The 20,499-nt window shown below is 51.2% G+C and overlaps 1 protein-coding gene and 1 long non-coding RNA gene across 2 annotated transcripts in view; one reads left to right on the top strand and one right to left on the bottom strand.

Annotated features, from left to right (window-relative positions):
• The window catches only part of LOC139754469 (uncharacterized), a 604,696-nt gene that overhangs the window by 251,214 nt on the left and 332,983 nt on the right, over nucleotides 1-20,499 (top strand). The window lies entirely within an intron of this gene.
• Nucleotides 344-20,499, bottom strand: part of LOC139754672 (uncharacterized) — a 97,300-nt gene continuing 77,144 nt past the window's right edge. The window contains exons 4-5 of the mRNA XM_071672220.1: nucleotides 17,020-17,130; nucleotides 344-4,545 (exon numbers count right to left, since the gene is read on the bottom strand). Of these exons, the coding sequence (XP_071528321.1) occupies nucleotides 4,328-4,545; nucleotides 17,020-17,130 (329 nt within the window). The 3' untranslated portion in view covers nucleotides 344-4,327. The remainder of the gene's footprint in view (nucleotides 4,546-17,019; nucleotides 17,131-20,499) is intronic.

Raw genomic sequence — 20,499 nt, 5'->3', positions numbered from 1 at the left:
CTGCTGAAACCCGTATGTGTGACTGGGTTGTGTTCAAGTGTCACCATGTAATGTGGACCCGTTTAACCACGACGGTGCCGCTCTTGGATATACCGTGGCGTGAGCTCTGACCCGGCCTGTCATGATGAAAGACCACGTCCTCACATCCACGTACTGTCGTGGCTCAGGGTCACACTCGAAGATGTCACCGAGTCGTGTGTCATGCTTGATACGCTGTGTGTTTACTTGTGTGTTTACTTGACCTAACACTTTGCTGGACATATATACGTAAGATATAACGTATATTCCTTCCCCGTGACAAATTACAAATTCATGTTACCGTAGGATTAATAAAAAGCCTTGATTAATTAAAATGTAAATAATTTATTTATTGCGTAGCGGTACATACTGGCTGCAGGTGACAACACTTGACTGACCAGAGACAGAGCGGCTGTCGTGTGTGACCTGATAATGTCCTTCAAACCATTGCATTAGTTCCCCCTGGCAGGATGGTAGGTAAGGGGGTCAGGTCGGGTACTGGAGGGAACCAAGATACACACATTCATCTGCCGTAGCGAGATGAGAAAGATATGGAAAGACTCAACACTATCTAGACACATAAGGGATGATAAAGGAAACCAGGATGATGACTGAACACGACGCACCCATGATGTTGGTCATACAAAAATGGAAACATTGTTGTGAGAGCAGTTAACACATCTTGATGGCAGAACCAGATCCTGTTCAACTCAGGAGGATTTGGGATGACTTCAAATGACTTTTCAAAGCATAAAGGAAAATGTATCTTAGATATCAGGGTAAACATTTATTGACAATATATATATATATATATATATATATATATATATATATATATATATATATATATATATATATATCAGGTATATAAACATTTGAACCGACCATACGCCTCTTGAGATTTCCTCACGTTGACAAAGGAAAGTACAAGCTGACCTTAAAGGTTTAGCGCATGACGCAACGACCGCTGGGTATGATGACCTGACCTTTGATCTGACCCTTCAGGCCAAAGGCAATGCCACCACCATGTCCAAGGGTCGCGCCGTCGTGCTCGAAGGTTGGAGTCTTTGGATCACACTGGAGGAGTGAGGATGATATGTCAACGTGTGTCTCGTGTGCCACGGTAGACCACGGTCCACACATGAACAGGTAATGACATGGTGTGAGGAGGAGGCGCGGGGCATGCCTGTGTGTCCACTGGTCACCCTCTCTGCTGGAGCTCTGCACGAGGGACCTCCTTCAGGTTAACAGTCACATAAGGAATAACAAACACAGGAGACAACAGAAGGAAGGACACACAATGAACCAGGGTACTGCTCTCCACTGTAGCAGCCTTATATATATTGCCTCTCAATTAAAACTGTAAAGTAATTACAGGCGCTAAGGTAAACATGAAATAATGAGATCATTATATAGATTGAGAGTGACTGGCGTGTGCTGACCACGGCCTCACCGACCTGCTGTATACCAGTATAGCACGTCTGTCTCACGGACATGGCGTATATACCAGTATAGCACGTCTGTCTCACGGACATGGCGTATATACCAGTATAGCACGTCTGTCTCACGGACATGGCGTATATACCAGTATAGCACGTCTGTCTCACGGACATGGCGTATATACCAGTATAACACGTCTGTCTCACGGACATGGCGTATATACCAGTATAGCACGTCTGTCTCACAGACATGGCGTATATACCAGTATAGCACGTCTGTCTCACAGACATGGCGTATATACCAGTATAGCACGTCTGTCTCACGGACATGGCGTATATACCAGTATAGCACGTTTGTCTCACGGACATGGCGTATATACCAGTATAGCACGTCTGTCTCACAGACATGGCGTATATACCAGTATAGCACGTCTGTCTCACAGACATGGCGTATATACCAGTATAGCACGTCTGTCTCACAGACATGGTGTATATACCAGTATAGCACGTCTGTCTCACGGACATGGCGTATATACCAGTATAGCACGTCTGTCTCACGGACATCGTGTGTTACGCATTCAACACACTGCTCTTGCTGGACACTTAACACATCAGTTTGTTCACTGATCACGTAAAGACAAGAACCTCTCCAGGTTCTACATGAGAGGAGAACTGATCAGATCATGAGGGCCATTTGATGGTTCGTTGATGTTGGTTCATGTCATTTGGTTGTCCAGTGTACCCGAGAAGAGTGTTCTCTTGTACTATATTGCAAATACTAACTTTAAAATGGGATACAATCTGCTTTTTTTTTTAATATTGTGACGCCCAACTTCTGCCCTCAGGAGATGGTGGTTATTCTAGTCAGTAACTAGTCATTTGTTTGTCATCCATGACATAACCTGGTGACACCACTCACGGGTTGGCTGCGTCGTGGATGCAGAGTGGGTTGTGCTACGTAAGTGTTATCATTTCTCGGTGGTGGTGTCTTGTGTTGGAAGGTGTGCAAGAGCGGTCTGTGCCAGTCCTGTGAGATCGTTGCATCAGGGCCGTGGTGTCGGCCCTGACACCCACTGACGGTGTCAGGGCCACTGCCCTAGCCGCTGACGGTGTCAGGGCCACTGCCCCAGCCGCTGACGGTGTCAGGGCCACTGCCCTAGCCGCTGACGGTGTCAGGGCCACTGCCCCAGCCGCTGACGGTGTCAGGGCCACTGCCTCAGCCGCCGACAGTGTCAGGGCCAGCAGCGTGCAGACACACACACAAACACACACACACTGCCTCTCTAAACATTCTCTTGCATCGCTAATGCCCACTCGAACTACAGACACAAGATCCATAACACACTCTCGGTCCAACGTTAACATTAAACCTACTACGATGTCTATCCAAAGTATAAACCTACTATAGTGTCTATCTGAAGTATAAACCTACTATAATGTCTATCCAAAGTATAAAGCTATTATAATGTCTATCCAAAGTATAAACCTACTATAATGTCTGTCCAAAGTAATTATAACAGCTCTGTTCCCAATCAAAATATAATCAACAAAGAACAATAGGAATTTGATGACAATTATATATATACATAAAGCAATATATACATAACTTATGTACATAGATGTTTTACACATATTTACAGTAAATACATTTTCTGTCAAGTATGTGATCATTCACAACGTTTTACCCTTAAACCTACAACATTAAGATCCTGGCGAGACTTGGCCATCTTAGCAGGCCCGGACCACGAGCCGTACACCTGTACTGGAGAGGCTTCTGCCAGCCACTCCACAGGTCCCAGCCAACTAGGACTACAAGTCCTAACCAACTAAGTCCACACTGTGGGTCCTAGCCAACTAGGCCCGGGGGTCCCAGCCAACTAGGCCCATGAGTCCCAGCCAACCAAGTCCACAGGTCCTAGTCAACTAGACCTTACAGGTCCCAGCCGACCAGGTCCACAGGTTTCAACCAACCAGGTCCATAAGTCCCAACCAAGCCTTATGTTCAGCAAAATCCTTCAGTGCAGGAGTGAGTTCCCAGTGCATTGTTGCCATGAGGAGCATCCTACAGTGTCTTTGGCTACAGTGCAGCGGTCTACCTGTGGTGCAGCTGATCCTGTGCCATGAAGCGTCCCCACCCGTACAGCAGGAGACTCACCAGAGCCTCCTCTACTGACGCCCCTGGTGGAGGCGGCAGTGGGTGACAGTCTGTCCTTGACGCTCCCTGGCCACCACCGCCCCTGCCCACTCTTGGTGTGAAGGGGAGAAGCATGAGCTGCTTATGCTGGAGGTCGGGAGAGAGGGGGGTGGGGGGGAGAACAACCTGGGGTGTAGGGGCGTAGGTAGAGGAGAAGCAGGGGAGGTCTCGTAGCCAGACAGGTCCCCCAGGTGGAAGAGGTCTTCTGGCCACGTAGATTCGGCGGGTGAGAGGGTTGTCGCAGCCACGTAGATCAGCAAGTGGAGGTGTAATGACCCACGTAGGTCCGCAGGTGGAACATGTCTTGACCATGTAGGTACGGAGGTACAGGTGGTGGTGGTGGCCACGTAGGTGCGCAGACAGAGGGGACGTGGCGGTGTGGTGATGACCACGTAGTTCCGTAGGTGGAGGAGGTGGTGGCCATGTAGGTGCGCAGGTGAAGTGAGTGACGTGTGCACGTAATGCCGCAGACAGAGGAGGCACGGAGGAGGAGGAGGAGTTGTGGGTAGGAGGTTGAGGTCAGGACGAGCGTAGCACTGCTCACTCTCAGCCTACCCGGACGTAGCCTGCCTGGCCAGTCAGTCAAGAGCGGCCAGCAGCTGGAGACTTAAGAAAGATGGCTGACTGTGCCTTGTTGTGATGCGCGTATTACCCCCGGGGAGTGTGGGCGGAGAGCTCACGTGGAGATGAGGCGAGGTACGGCCGCTGGGGAGGTGCGGGCGGGGCTCACCCGCCTCACCACTGCACCGCCGCCGCCCACGCCTACACATCCACTGTTGCTGTTCCCGCCGTTGCTGTTGCTGCTACTGCTGCTGTTACTGGCGGTGGAGTCACGACGCTCGGCCTGCAGCTTTACCCACGTCTCCCCCAAGGCCTTGGCGAAGTGGTCGTCAACTGAAAGAAAAAACCGAGGCAGTTAGTAACATAATCAAAATCCACTCAGACGGCGCACGCAACAGACTAACGACCCGATGTCTTAGGTGGTAGAGTTTTCTCAGGCTGTGGACGAGGTAGTGATCAAGGGCTGGCCCGAGACCATGTGCCTAGGGCGTTGCCTCGGGCCGCTCCCACTTGCAACCCCCTCCCCCTCCCCCCCTCTCCAGCCCTTCCAGGACCTCCACGCCCTGGGCCGCCCCAGGCAACACCCCTGCACCCACAGGCTTCGCTTCGTCCTGCCATTATCCCGGGGCCCGTGATTATTCTGGGTTCAAGTCATTGATTAAATGTAAAACTGGCTGGGCAACTACCGCTGCCAGACACGCTGTGGTTTAAAGCCGGAGATTCAGGTAAGATACGTCTATCTTGTGTCGCACACCCCCGCATGGTACTGCTTACAGACGTACCAATACCACAACCCTACTGCGGGGGTTTTTGTTAACGTTTTGGTGATCAGTTATTGGCTTCGGGTGATGGAGTCACAGTTACCCTATGGCCCAAGATTCACAGTCGGGTTTCCATGATGATAATAACAGATGTAAGAAGCGACAGATCAGATTAGGAGTTACAAACAGTCGTGGGGACCGTACAATTATGTAGACGGTACGACCTGCAGGAGGGTCCACTGCTCCGGTCCTGGCTCAGCCAGCCCAACACTACAGACGGTACGACCTGCAGGAGGGTCCACTACTCCAGTCCTGGCTCAGCCAGCCCAACACTACAGACGGTACGACCTGCAGGAGGGTCCACTACTCCAGTCCTGGCTCAGCCAGCCCAACACTACAGACGGTACGGCCTGCAGGAGGGCCCACTGCTCCAGTCCTGGCTCAGCCAACACAACACTACAGATGGTACGGCCTGCAGGAGGGCCCACTGCTCCAGTCCTGGCTCAGCCAACACAACACTACAGATGGTACGGCCTGCAGGAGGGTCCACTGCTCCAGTCCTGGCTCAGCCAGCCCAATACTACAGATGGTACGACCTGCAGGAGGGCCCACTGCTCCAGTCCTGGCTCAGCCAGCCCAACACTACAGATGGTACGGCCTGCAGGAGGGCCCACCGCTCCAGTCCTGGCTCAGCCAGCCCAACACTACAGATGGTACGGCCTGCAGGAGGGCCCACTGCTCCAGTCCTGGCTCAGCCAACTCAACCTCAACACAGACAATACTCAGGTAAAGAGTACCAGACATTGCTACCTGTTACGTCATCATCATCAACAATAATATGAGCATGGCAAGGATAGGGTTAAGCCGGAGGTAAACTTATGATGATAATCACTTAGGACATCAGTTGACGGTTAAATAAGGAAACAATTTATAGAAAATAAAGATCATGTGAACACCGTAATTAACGCTGAAGTTCAGGCTAAATCACTGATGAGGTAAGAGACGTGAAGGAAGGGAAGGTGTGGTGAGTGTGTACGTACGGTCAGGACCGAACTTGAGGAAGATTATAATGTATCAGGTCGGCAAGAGACAGTAGGAGTCCATCAGGTTCCCCGTTTGTTACTGAGGCTTCATTGTCCGATGTGTTACCGTCGGCTGCCATCACACACACACACACACACACACACACACACACACACACACCCGGCAAAAACTGAGAAAAAAGAATTGGAAAGGGTTTGACTTTATGAACCTGGAGCGATATTCAAGTTGGTTTGGCCATGATCATCATCAGCAACCACACATATCAGGACTTCCCACCGCTACAACCTGCCTCGCTCACCTTAACCTGTGTACGACGTAGTCAAAGTAAGGCATGTGTTGTAGGCAGTGAGGGGTTGAATGTGTCTCTCATACAGTAGGGGCAACATAGCAGGTTGTTAGTTTACTGTGGTGGCCGGCCCTTGGCTAGTGTGTAGCCCTGCTGGGTGGAGTGTGTGGCAGGTCTTGGTTGCAGATCCTTAATGCTTCAGCTCTGGCGCAGGATATAACACTTGCCGTGTTGCTCCCCAGTGCGTTTCATAGGTGATGACGTCAACGGAAGTGATGATACGTTTATTCATTAGTTGTGATAAATTAGGTGGATTTTCTATGATTTTTTTTTTATCTAGTGCTCTTATGTTCTTGCGTCTTAGTGGCAATTATCACACGTGACGACATCTTGAGGCAGGACGAGGGTATACGATGAGTATAATTACCTACTTGTACTATAAGAGAGAGGTCCTCACTTGTGTGCACCCACATTTTGTTACACATTCTTCACTGTCATACAGCCTTTTAAATCAGAGTGTGTTACCTGGATTAATCATCTCTTCCGTCATTCTCTTCCATTTTCTCCATGACGCTCATACCATGAAAAGCAGTTCATCCTTACATTCTTATCAACGAGTATCTTACTCAGGGTCATGTCCTCTGGTTGCTCTACCCTACACGTCTCGATCTCTGTCCGTACAACATGCTGCCCTGCTCACCATAGGCTGACCTCAGCCATCATTGTGTGAGACAGTGTTGGTGTCAGGGATGGTGAGTGCTCCTCCTCCTCCTCCTCCATCACTTGCTATAACTGATAGCTACACACACACACACACACACACACACACACACACACACACACACACACACACACACCTTTACATCACTACCTTCCCACGTGACGTGTCCATCAGTCTGCTGACACACGACCTCTCCACCGTCTACAGGTGGATGGAGGTGCTGGTGGAAGGGAGAGCCACCTGCGGACCGTGAGCAGCGTCTGTTCTGGCTGTGATATCTCACGTCAGACGACGTCTCCAGCCAGCCAGCCCTCCCGTCCGCCCGCCACATGCTGCCCTACTCAACATAGGCTCGCCTTAACCTTACATGTCTATAAGACTTTCGACCGTTCAGGCCCGACGTGGATTGTTTCCCTGCCTGCGGCTCTCTCTCTTCACGTCGTGACTTGGTGCGAGTCTGTTGGCTTTCTCGCGGTCACCGTGTCCGCCGCGCGGTATTGCTTTCTACCTGAGCTGTGTATGGAGGCGGCCGCTCACTGCCTCACTGATGTCTTGAGCGGTGACACACAGGAGTCTAGCGCGACCCGTCTGGCAATGAATGATGAGCGCCTCGTGTACGGTGAAGGCAAGCATGATTTCCCACGTCCTTGAATCGGTGTAGATGACGTCAGTAAACATACGAGGAGACGTAATACGAATTCTCGAAAAGAACCAACGAATACGTATATTCGTTGGTGTGACTCAAGAGTTAGTGATGAACGAAGGACACCGGAGCGATGAGAAAGAAGTGGTGTGGCGTCTGGCCTGGTAACTCCAGCGCTGTAGCCTCTATGGTCACAGTGAAGTTATATCTACCTGGTAACTCTCAGCAGACTGACTTAATCCCAGTCTTTCTTACAACCTGTGATACGGTAGGCCTAAGCCCAGTGGCTGTGTGGCTGTGTGTGTGTGTGTGTGTGTGTGTGTGTGTGTGTGTGTGTGTGTGTGTGTGTGTGTGTGTTGGCCGCGGCCCACCATTTGGTACATGTAGTAGTGAGTGGGCCCCAGGCAGACAACGGACTCAGGATAATGTTAACACAAAGTGGCCAGGTGGGAGGAATACATTTGTGGTGGAGTTAGGGTGAGACTCGGGTTGGGGGAGGGGAGTGGTGCTGTTGGGGGAGGGGAGTGGTGGTGCCCCCCCCCCCACACCTCCCCCGCTGCCGGGGGACCCCCCCCCCCCCCAGGACCTCCTCACACCAGCTGGACTAACATCAACATCTGGTCAAAGCACTTCGGCCTGCGGGAAATTGAGACAAAGTCAAGTCATTTATTTCCTGAAGACCTCATGATGAAGGTGGTGGTGAGCGCAGCTCAGGGTTGACCTCCTGACCACGAGGGCACGACCCTTGGGTATAATAATTTGACCTTTGACCTGACCCTTATGGGTAAGGGGCGTACCATCGTAATAAAGGGGGTATTCCCTTGTATGTTCCTCCTTACACTTTCCACCACCTGAATCTAGAGAGGCCCTCAGGAAATGTGTGACAACACGGCTGGGTTACTCAGCCACCACCACTGTGCCACCACCAGTTCTGTACATTACACCAGGGTGTCTGTGGTGTACCTGTGTGTTGGCTAGGCAGCCTACCAGACCTAACCAGAAGGTTGTCTGGTTCCGAGAGAAAAAAGTGCGATCCTTGTCACCTACCACGCCACGTTATGCATCAGTACTGTGCATCTATGTTTACATTCAGATTTGAAGTGCACTGCTCCCAGTGCCTATAATAAGCCGTTGTCAACATTACGCCTTATTAGTAGCTAGTTCTTAACGTCAGCTCCAGTAAGCAGGGTTCGAACATCGCTCTATAATATAAACGAAAAAAAAATGACATGCGAATTTCGCCATAATTTGAGTGAATGATAAACATTTCAAACGTAATTAAATTTGATTCTTTTAAATTTGCAGACGTGTCTGGTAGGCTGCTGAAGAGTGAACTGTTATTTGTTGAGGGATTATTTGTTGAGGGAAGTGATACAGCTTAGGTGTGGGTGAGGGTCTGGTGAGGTGAGAAATGTAGGTGTGTGGTGAGGGCAGGTGGACGACGCTCGTGGCCCTCATCACAATAGCCAGCCAGTCAGTCACTCAGTCAAGTCAGGCGGCCGGAGCTCAACACCGCCTACATACAACCTGCCGTTCCCTTCCCCTGGCCACTTCGATCATTCGCCCTCCCCTTGTGTTGTACCCTAGCCCGTTCCTCCCTCCCTCCCTCCCTCCGTGCCTGCCTACCTGGGTGTAATCCAGTACACTCTTACATCCCTCGTGTGACTCGCTGTGTCCCAGGGCAGCCCGCCCGCCCGACCGTCCGACCTTCCCATACGGTCGGTAGTGTACCTGTTGCCCACACCTGGTCACCACCTCCCGTTGGCCGCGCTCTCCCGCCTCTCTGTTATTGTTGTTCACGTCATCAACGGCACCGTTCACCTGCTGGCTGTATTGAGGGTATGATATGTAGTCTTGAAGACCAGTATTCAGAAGGGGGTCAAATGTAGGGTAGGACAAGTGAGCTGTGGCAAGCTCGGGTGTGTTCCGCGAGGCTCGGCCAACACCTGGTGACCCCCAGGCCATATGTACACACAAACCTGACGATGTACACACGCTTACACGTACACAGTGACGCACAGGTTCACACACACCCACGTGTCCTCATGTACACACTTGAACAGACATAATGACGGGTATATATACACACACACGTGCTTGCACTTACGTACGTGTGTAGGATGAGCCACAGGTACACACGCCTACACGTTCCTACGTACACATGTCTACACGCACATAATTATACCTGTGGCTGTGTACATATTCTCACGTACACATGTCAGCACGAAGACAATGAAATTGCCGCGTGTAAACGTACACGTTTCATACGTACACATGTGTGCACGTATTCCTGGCCACAACAATGTACGTGATGTATTGGATATATATATATATATATATATATATATATATATATATATATATATATATATATATATATATATATATATATATATTCAATCATCCTTTTACTGAACTCTTGCATTTCGAAGCCTGCGCTACAATCAGTAGCAAGAAAAAGATGGCTTCGTTTGCAGCTTGGGTTATGTTGTTTACCGAGGACACTAGCGTAATTACCGGGGTCTTAGAGAGGGTAGGAGGTGGTTGGTGGAGGCTGGGAGGAGGGTGAGGAGCAGGTGTGGTGCTGGGCCTCCCCTGGTCGAGGCGGCCCTGGTCTGCTGGTATAGCCCAGGGGTTACCTCCTCCTACATGCGGCTGCTGCTACACACTACACGTCCTCCACCTACACACACACACACACACACACACACACACACACACACACACACCACAGACAGCCCCACACTCTCCCCAGGACCAGGTGACTGTGGTCCCCGGGGTAGACTGGGTCGGCTACAGTTACCATGTGTTACATCGTCTGCTGCACCGCACAGTGTGTACGCTGATGACGCACTGTGTTGCACGATGCGTATAGATTGCTTCATGATTGTGAGCTTGATACTTAACGACCCTTGGGTTTGATACTTCTGACCTGAATTTAAGGTTCAGGCAAAGGCACAGGTCATGAGACCAGAGGGTCGTGCTCTCGGGTCGTACCGTCGTGCTCAAAGGTCGTGCCTTTGTGACGTGAGTTCGATTTCGTAATCCTCGGGCAAGGTTGGATGATGTTCTGAGGTCAACGGTCACGTGTAAGTCTTTCCTGCAGGGTTGGGTTCATGTGAGGGTGTGGAGACTCCTGGTAACCAGACCAATGGTGGAAGTGTCTGCTGATGGCTTCCTAGGTGTGTGTGTGTGTGTGTGTGTGTGTGTGTGTGTGTGTGTGTGTGTGATTATCTATTCAGGCAGTACAGGGAGCAGGAAGTTTTCCATTCATGGGCTTCCATCACTTCACAGTCATACAAGTGTATAAGACTGTATCATGTCAACACCATCCATAGTCTCGTACTTCAGCTTGTCCCAGTCATCCACTACTGCTGCACCACTACAATACTTCACGAAGTGACATCATCAAATTGGTTTGGGAACTGTATATAAGGTTGTGATCAAGTCTCCCCTTACTCTTCTCTCGTTCATAATAAACTTTCATTGTAACTTAGTTCTCTCCATTCTGTTATCAGCTTTGTGACCTTCTCTAGGCCTACATTATAACTACTTTATACATCGGTAAATGCGGTAACCAAACGAGATGATATTCTAGTTTTGGCCAGGTACACGAGTTGAACAAGTTCCTGGATATTTCCTTATTCATGTTCCTCAGTGCAGTTCTACTATTTGTCAGCTGACAGTTTGTCTCCTTACACTTGTGTTAACATGGGAAGACTTTGGCGACAGGGTAGGTACTTTGTAACCCTAAGTTCCTCCCACACACACACACACACACACACACACACACACACACACACACACACACACACTTTATTGCAAGATGATATATTTTTTTCTATGCCTTCTTTCGGTAGTCTCATCCGTCGACCATGAATCAGATCAACTTTGGAGTGTGTGTATGTTCCCTTGTACGTTACTGCAATCCTTTTGACTCTTTACTTCTCCCATGACCTTGGCATCATCGGCAAACATGTTCAAGTAAGAGTTCTGTTCTTCGTACCTAAACATGTTTTCATAAGATACCAATAAGGAAATAAGAAATAAAAGCGATTGCATCAGCTTACACGGGAGACCTTGGACTCCAAAGTGGGTCTTGTATATGGATGATGAGATTGAATCCCAGGAAGAGCCAAGGTAGTGAGGGTGTGACACAGTGAAGAAGGTCCCAGTATGATACTGCTCAGCTGGAAATTAGCTGCGGGGATCGATGTGTGGAAGAGATCCAGGGGTCAACACTGCCCACTTTGTTGCCCGAGCTACGCTGAAGGTAAACTGTGGGCAGGAGTAAACTCACTCCCGGCCAATATTAAAATTACATTCTGTGATGTGGATAACCGAAGCTGGATTATAAACTCTGCTCTGGCCACGACACCTGTGAGAAGCAGAGAGCCTCCGAGCAGAGCAGCCAAGGTGGGACATGAATTCAGAGATCTGAGCTACAATGGAAGGCTGAGGCTTACACGGGTGTCCCATGTGGAGGAAAGACGGAGTCGGAAGGGTTGACCTGATCACAGTTCAGGAGGTGTGCAGTACCAGACAGGCCAGGGTCACTAGCTGAGCAAGAGAGGCTGGTCAGGAAGGACGTACAGAAGTAGTGGTTTAGTGTACGGCTGGTGTGTGTGTGTGTGTGTGTGTGTGTGTGGCGGGGGAGGGGGGAGTGTCTGAGTGAGGAGGCTGTCAACGGCGGAAGTTTACAGAAATAAAAGTCTTCATGATGGTACAGGAAGTGTCAGGGACGGGCCACACCAGTTTAACGTTCCCTCTCAGAGATGTACACATATATAGTTACACACACACACACACACACACTGCGTCCAAGGAATCCATTCTCATTCTGCTACTGACTGTAGCGCAGCCTAGCTGAAGGAACCCCGCTGAGGATGGAGTCCTTCGGGGGAGTTTCTATACATGGTAGAGCAATAACACTGTGGCCAGCTACTAGTACCTGTACCATTACCAGCCACCAGTGTGGAGCACTCACTACCCCACACACTACCTGGTTACCAGTACCTCCATCACCAATCATGACAACCTCTCCTACCATCATTACAACCATGGCTACAACCCTCACCACTACAACCATGGCCACATCCCAGCATCACTACAACCATGCCAAGCCAACACCCAGCATTTAGCCCTGTGATTTCTAACCCTTGCATGATCTCGAGTCGTAACGTTGTTGTGTGTAATGTTGTAATATAAACACCCATCCCTGCCACTACTCACGGTCTGGCACTCAAGATGTCTTTTTTCTTATATAGTTTTGAAATATCTTACAATACTGGCGTTATCTGGCCGACACCCGTCCCTGCTGACACACACCACTGTCTCTCCTGCTGACACACACCACTGTCTCTCCTGCTGACACATACACCACTGTCTCATCTGCTGACACACACCACTGTCTCCCCTGCTGACACATACACCACCGTCTCCCCTGCTGACACACACCACTGGTGGTTATACCATGTCTCTCCTGCTGACACACACATCACTGGTGGTTGTACAGTGTCTCCCCTGCTGGCACTCACACCACTGGTGGTTATACAGTGTCTCCCATGCTGACACACCACTGGTGGATGTACAGTCTCCCCTGCTGACACACACACCACTGGTGGTTATACAGTGTCTCCCCTGCTGACACACACACCACTGGTGGTTAGACAGTGTCTCCCCTGCTGACACACACACCACTGGTGGTTAGACAGCGTCTCCCCTGCTGACACACACACCACTGGTGGTTAGACAGTGTCTCCCCTGCTGACACACACACCACTGGTGGTTAGACAGTGTCTTCCATGCTGACACACACACCACTGGTGGTTAGACAGTGTCTCCCTTGCTGACACACACACCACTGGTGGTTAGACAGGTCTGACACACCCTGGTGGTTAGACAGTGTCTCCCCTGCTGACACACACACCACTGGTGGTTAGACAGTGTCTCCCCTGCTGACACACACACCACTGGTGATTAGACAGTGTCTCCCCTGCTGACACACACACCACTGGTGGTTAGACAGTGTCTCCCCTGCTGACACACACACCACTGGTGGTTAGACAGTGTCTCCCCTGCTGACACACACCACTGGCGAGAGCCACCAGTTGGCTCCCCTTTGGCAGAGCACCTCAGCAGCCAGAGAGAGAGAGAGGGGGGGAGCTGCGGCCCACATTCCTGACCTGAATGTCATGTGTGTGTGTTGTCCAAAAAGCCTGGCCAAGAAGCATGTATGTGGACATTTTCCGGACGCCTCGTGTCATGAAAAAAGCAGGCACGGCATCCAGCGCCCGCCCCCCCCTCACCCCTCCCGCGCCCGCCCCCCTCCTTTGACGCAACGCCGCCACGAAAGTCGGAAATCCCGGCACATTGTGTGGCCGTTTGATCGGGCGTGTGTGGCCCGGGACATATGGCGGGCGGGCGGCCGGGTTACCGCCCCTCGCTCTCCTCCTGCCAGCAGACGTGATGCCAAGAATGTGCCAGGTATGAGCCGCGTCCCTCATGCTATTTGCCACATCATAAATATTTCGAGGAGGAGGAAAAAAAAGAAAAGATAAAATATGTTGGGTAATTAGCAGGAGGCAAGGTGGCGCTCATGCCGGGGATGGTGCGCCACACAACTGTACTGTGTGTTGGTCCCGCCTGGGGGAGGAGAGAGTACTGGGTAACACCACCTGGCTGTAAACACCTGTCCACATGCCCGCTGCTGCCAACAACAGCCAAGTACAACCGCCGTGTCAACGCCTGCTCACCAGCCCGGCCTTTTCATTCAAGCAGAACAAACGGGTGTCGGTCCGGCCGGTCGTGTCCTGCAGGACGCTTCCCGACCGTCGTATCTTGAGTGCGACGCTACGACCCTCATGTACGATGCCATGAACTTCTGTCTCACCCTTGAGGGCCGAGTCAAAGGCCAGGCTATCCTACCCAAGGGTCGTACTGTTGTGTTGAAGGTCATCCCGTGGTGATCAAGGGTCGTACTGTTGTGTTGAAGGTCATCCCGTGGTGATCAAGGGTCGTACTGTTGTGTTGAAGGTCATCCCGTGGTGATCAAGGGTCGTACTGTCGTGTTGAAGGTCATACCGTGGTGATCAAGGGTCGTACTGTCGTGTTGAAGGTCATCCCGTGGTGATCAAGGGTCGTACTGTCGTGTTGAAGGTCATCCCGTGGTGATCAAGGGTCGTACTGTCGTGTTGAAGGTCATACCGTGGTGATCAAGGGTCGTACTCTCGTGTTGAAGGTCATCCCGTGGTGATCAAGGGTCGTACTGTCGTGTTGAAGGTCATCCCGTGGTGATCAAGGGTCGTACTGTCGTGTTGAAGGTCATACCGTGGTGATCAAGGGTCGTACTCTCGTGTTGAAGGTCATCCCGTGGTGATCAAGGGTCGTACTCTCGTGTTGAAGGTCATCCCGTGGTGATCAAGGGTCGTACTGTCGTGTTGAAGGTCATACCGTGGTGATCAAGGGTCGTACTGTCGTGTTGAAGGTCATACCGTGGTGATCAAGGGTCGTAATGTCGTGATAACTTACGTATAACTTGTATAAACAGTTATAACAATATCATTTGGTTTGAACTTAGTATCCACTGAATACACCAGTGTTTCCAACTCTTACCAACATCACTATCCCAAAGGATTACTTTTTCTTTTAGATTATCGGTATCGTCTAACAACTCGCGGGCCGCAACTTCATAACTCGCGGGCCGCAACTTGATAACTCGCGAGCCGTAGCTTAACGACTCGCGGGCCGCAACTTCATAACTCGCGAGCCGCAGCTTAACGACTCGCGGGCCGCAACTTGATAACTCGCGAGCCGCAGCTTAACGACTCGCGGGCCGCAACTTGATAACTCGCGAGCCGCAGCTTAACGACTCGCGGGCCGCAACTTGATAACTCGCGAGCCGCAGCTTAACGACTCGCGAGCCGCAGCTTAACGACTCGCGGGCCGCAGCTTAACAACTTGTGAGCCGCAGCTTGACCTCTCGTGGCCCCCTCGACTGTGCATCTTGAACTCCCCAGAATTGTTCTTCGGGTCTGTTCAAACAAGACATTTTCCCGACTCCAGTAAGGTCGAGTGACGCGCCGGCAAATTTGGACGTCCTGGGACAGACTGTGTGAGCTTTCTAATGAGCCTCTTTACTGCGGTCCACAAACACGGAGACATGGGAGGTTATCTGTCAGCCAGATACGACAAGTGGATGGTGGGCGGACCTGGAGTGCGCTTATCTAAGTGGTCCAAGAAAATGTTGAGGACTCTGGCTCATCTGACGGCTGCCCCATGTGAAGGTGGAGGGCAGTGGTGGTGGAGCGGCCCGACTCAGGGGGTGTCTCCTCCTGTGGTTGCACCAACCCTGTACCACCATCTCCTGTTGCAGCTCCACTCTCTTACCACCACCACCACCTCGCTGTCCTCAGCCGTTTCATGGGAGATGTAAGCACCTAACATTCTCTTGGTTATGTCTTTGCTTTACCAAGTTTTATTTTCCTCTGGTGCGTTTTGCTGACGTGGCTGTCTCAGCAGTGCACTGGTTAACTCAGTAGTAAGGGACTGCTGCTATACCACCTCCCGTTTACACACACACATCCCAGGAGCTCTTACTTAGTTCCCCCAGTTGTTGCTGGTGTTGTCCTGTTCCCTGTGATAACATCAGTACTTCCCCCTCCTCACATGTGACACTAGAGCCCAGCAAGAGGTAGACACACGTGCAGCTAAGCCGTTTACCGTCTGGTTCTCGCCCAGCAAATTGTAAATTGCCACCGTGTCAGTGGGTGTTTACGGATGCCAAAGCCAGAGTGACAGTGTAAGTGGTCGGCGGCGTCACGACCACACTTTGAGCGGTGGTCAGCAGCCGGGGCGGGCGGGCGGCCCCAGCCTGTGATGCTAGGCCCCGGGATCTGCCCCAGCATCCTCGCTGAGCCTGACTAAAACGTCGCTAGTCCGCCAGGAATTCGAATGCTCCCTGGTACCATCGACACGCGGGCCATGCGCGCCACGAGCGCGGAGGAAGACAGGAATGACGAGAGAGAGAGAGAGAGAGAGAGAGAGAGAGAGAGAGAGAGAGAGAGAGAGAGAGAGAGAGAGAGAGAGAGAGGCTACGATGTTGTTACTGTCGGGTTGGATGTGCGTGAGGGAAAGGATAGAGTTGTAGACTGGGGTGTTATCACTGTAAGATACTTGAGAGTGTGGTGGGAGGAGAGCAGTGAACAGGTGGTGGTGGGTGTCTCAAGAGACGAGATGTTAGCGGCCACAACCACGTGTTTAAGTGATGTTAGGAGGTAAACAACGAGCGGTGTGTCGGAGGCTACGCGGCCATGGGTCAACAGAGGGATGACAGTGAGGCCGTGATAATTACCTGAGTCTGTGGAGGGTGCGGGCTTGGCTGGCGTGGCGGCAAACAGCTGCTGGTAGTCCTTGCCCAGGCTGCGGCGGAAGTGCTCGTCGATCTCCGGGTCCACTGGTCCGGCTGCAACCAGACACATCAACCATTAATGACCAGAACATTAACCTGACGCTGGTACCCTACCACACACACACACACACACACACACACACCCCTCGTACTCTTAACGCTGATAAACATTAAAGATTATAGTTTTTGATTGAGTACACATTAGGTACGGAAGCAAAGATATATATATATATATATATATATATATATATATATATATATATATATATATATATATATATATATATATATATATATATATATATATATATCCCTGGGGATTGTAGAGAAAGAATACTTCCCACGTATTCCCTGCGTATCGTAGAAGGCGACTGAAAGATGGAGCGGGTGGCTGGAAATCCTCCCCTTTAATTTTTTTAATTTTAAAAGAAGGAACAGAGAAGGGGGCCAAGTGAGGATATTCCCTCTTAAGGCTCAGACCTCTGTTCTTAACGCTACCTCGCTAACGCGGGAAATGGCGAACATTTTATATATATATATATATGTGTGTGTGTGTGTGTGTGTGTGTGTGTGTGTGTGTGTGTGTGTGTGTGTATACATAAGCTTAAGCCATGATGTAAGCTGAAGGTAACGTAACACTAACACAAAACGTCACTCCCGTAACTTATTGATGGTAGCCATGCACAATACACACACACACACACACACACACACACACACACACACACACACACACACACACAACACACACACACACACACAAACGAACATACAAACATACATATATAAACTGGCACTGGCGTGCACATATTCCTCACATGTCTCATGAATACATGATCAGTTATGATAGTTTTGAGGAGGGTGTCGGTCGTGTGTGTGTGTGGGGGAGGTGGTGGTGTTGGTGGTGGAGTCCCCGAGTGAGGGAGTGTGTGGAGGAAGGGCATTCCCAGGACCCAGGGACGCCGCCGCACCGGTGGCTCACACCTCCAGGAATGTGGAGGATACTGCCCACCACCTGACGCCCACCACAGGGACCCGCCGCCTGTTACCCCCGCCGCTACTGGTCCTGACCCCGCGAGTAGTTACCCTGACCCCGCGAGTAGTTACCCTGACCCCGCCAGTAGTTAGCGTGGTAGGTCCATGGTTGGTGTGGCCCAGTAGTAGTAAGTGTGGTGGGGTCAGTGAGGCAGGATCAAGGTGTATCGCCTCACACAGTACAGCCTCTCATGATGACCCAGGAGTAATGGTTACTCCAGCCTGCTGCTACGGGCGGGGAGGTCCTCCAGCGGACGTGGCAACTGACATGGTGGACCATCCACCACACCGCCCCTCCATGCCCGCCCAAATAGTCTTACGTAATTCACCCCGCCAAATGCCGCTGTCTGCTTTGCATATTCATTTTAATGGTTGTGACGGCGGCGGAAGTCATGTGGTGCAAGCAGTGTGGTGTATTATTAACATATTTTCCCACCACACTAAAGTTGACCACTGACAAAACCAGTTCACATGTGGAGGTCTTGACTGCTACACTGGTCCGTGGGTGATGATGATCATCATCAGAGTCGTCCAGCAGATGCTCACCACGGCTACCTTACCCTGGCCACCACACCAGGGGAGTGTGTGTGTCCCCCGCCCCCGCCCCTCGAGGGACCCGTCTATGCACGAGGGCCGAGACGTGGGTGAGCTGGGAGAAATCCCCCTAGGACTCTGTCCACCCCGATGGTCCGCCTTCGATATTTTACCGTCAGACGCAGCATGACCGTCTGGATGTTCTGCTGGTTCCCGAGGATGATCTGCCAGTGGTGTGTGTGTGTGTGTGTGTGTGTGTGTGTGTGTGTGTGTGTGTGTGTGTGTGTGTGACTGGTCCTTTGGGCAACACTGCGTCGTACGGACGACCAGTCGACCCCATACATTACCATCGGTCACGACCGTGACGTCTGCTATAACTGATGTACCATCAGGTAAGTCCAGTGGGTTCCTGCTGGGTTCCAGGGGTGTGCTGCAACCAGGTCCTGGGTGGGAGGAGGGTAGGGGGATTCCGAAGGAATTCTTCGGGGGCCCCAGGAGCCAGATCCAGGGGGGTTCCCGGGGAGTTTCAGGTGGGTGTCCAGCAGTCGGATCTAAGGCAGTCAGTGTTCACGGGGGTTCTCAAGGTGTCCAGTAGCCGGGTCCTGTGGGTTCCTCAGGGGGTTCCAGCAATGGGATTCCCAAGGGTTTCCAGGAACTAAGTGCAGGGGGTTCGCAAGGGTTTCCAGGAACTAGACACAGAGAGGTTCGCGAGGGTTTCCTGGAACTAAGTCCTTGGGTCTGCAGCCACTAAGTTACTGGTGGTTTCAGAGGGTTTCCAGCTCCCGGGTCTAAAGGGTTCCTAACAGGTTCCATAGGATGTGCAGCATCTACGGCCTGGGAGTTTTGATGGATTCCAGACACCACAACGTCTGATCTCCTGATGCAGCACTTGGCTCCTGAGACCTGCCACCTTGATGTGTACCAGCGCGCGCGCATACACACACACACACACACACACACACACACACAAAGGTGTGTTGTGCAGCAGAGGTTGTAGGTGTGGGTACGCTGGGTGTAAGGCCACTGGTGTACGAGGGGAGGGGAGGTGGTGCGTCCTCGGCACGGGCTGAGGCACGCCCGGAATTCGCCAACACCTGCGCCTTGACCTGCTCATCCCCTCCCTACAGCACACAGCGCACCGCACCGCACATCTCGACACGTGCAGTTACAAGCAAACACTGCACACGGCTGGTGGAGTCCTGATTGTTGTGGATGACTGTGGCAGTGGTGGCTGCAGTGGTGTTGGGAGTGGAGGGAAGGGTTAGGTGGGTGTGAGGGTGGTGGTGGTCGTGGTGGAGGAGGGGAGGGTATGGTGATGCTGGTGAAGTGATGGGTAAGGTTGGGGTGGCTGTGATTGTGGTGGTTGTGGTATTGGTGGAGGGAAGGGTGTGGTGGTGGAGGTGGCCGTGGTCGTGGTGGAGCGAAGGGTATGGTGGTGGTGGTGGAGTGAAAGGTAATAATTTGGATGGGATACAGTGGTACCCTACACCTGGCCATGTTGAGGGATGGTTGTACTTTCTATCATGATGATGAGCGAACACTTTATCATTATATATATATATATATATATATATATATATATATATATATATATATATATATATATATATATATATATTACCACATAGCCTTCACACGACCAGTCTGTACGACACGTGCTTCAGCCTCACGTGTGCCCCCCCTCACCACAGGCTGGCCTCCACGACCTACCGTACATATGGTTGAAATAAAGCGAGTTCTTTCTGGGGGAAATATTAACCCGGGAGTTATTTGGTCTTGTAGAAACAAGACCACAAGAAAGAGAGGCTCTGGCTAAAGTTCAACAAAGCCAAGAATGAGTCAAATTCCTCCTCC

Source organism: Panulirus ornatus, chromosome 17 (genome assembly GCF_036320965.1).
Source record: "Panulirus ornatus isolate Po-2019 chromosome 17, ASM3632096v1, whole genome shotgun sequence".
Taxonomy (NCBI): Eukaryota; Metazoa; Arthropoda; class Malacostraca; order Decapoda; family Palinuridae; genus Panulirus; species Panulirus ornatus.
Note: the sequence above shows the minus strand (reverse complement) of the source record. Positions and strands in the feature narration are given on the sequence as shown.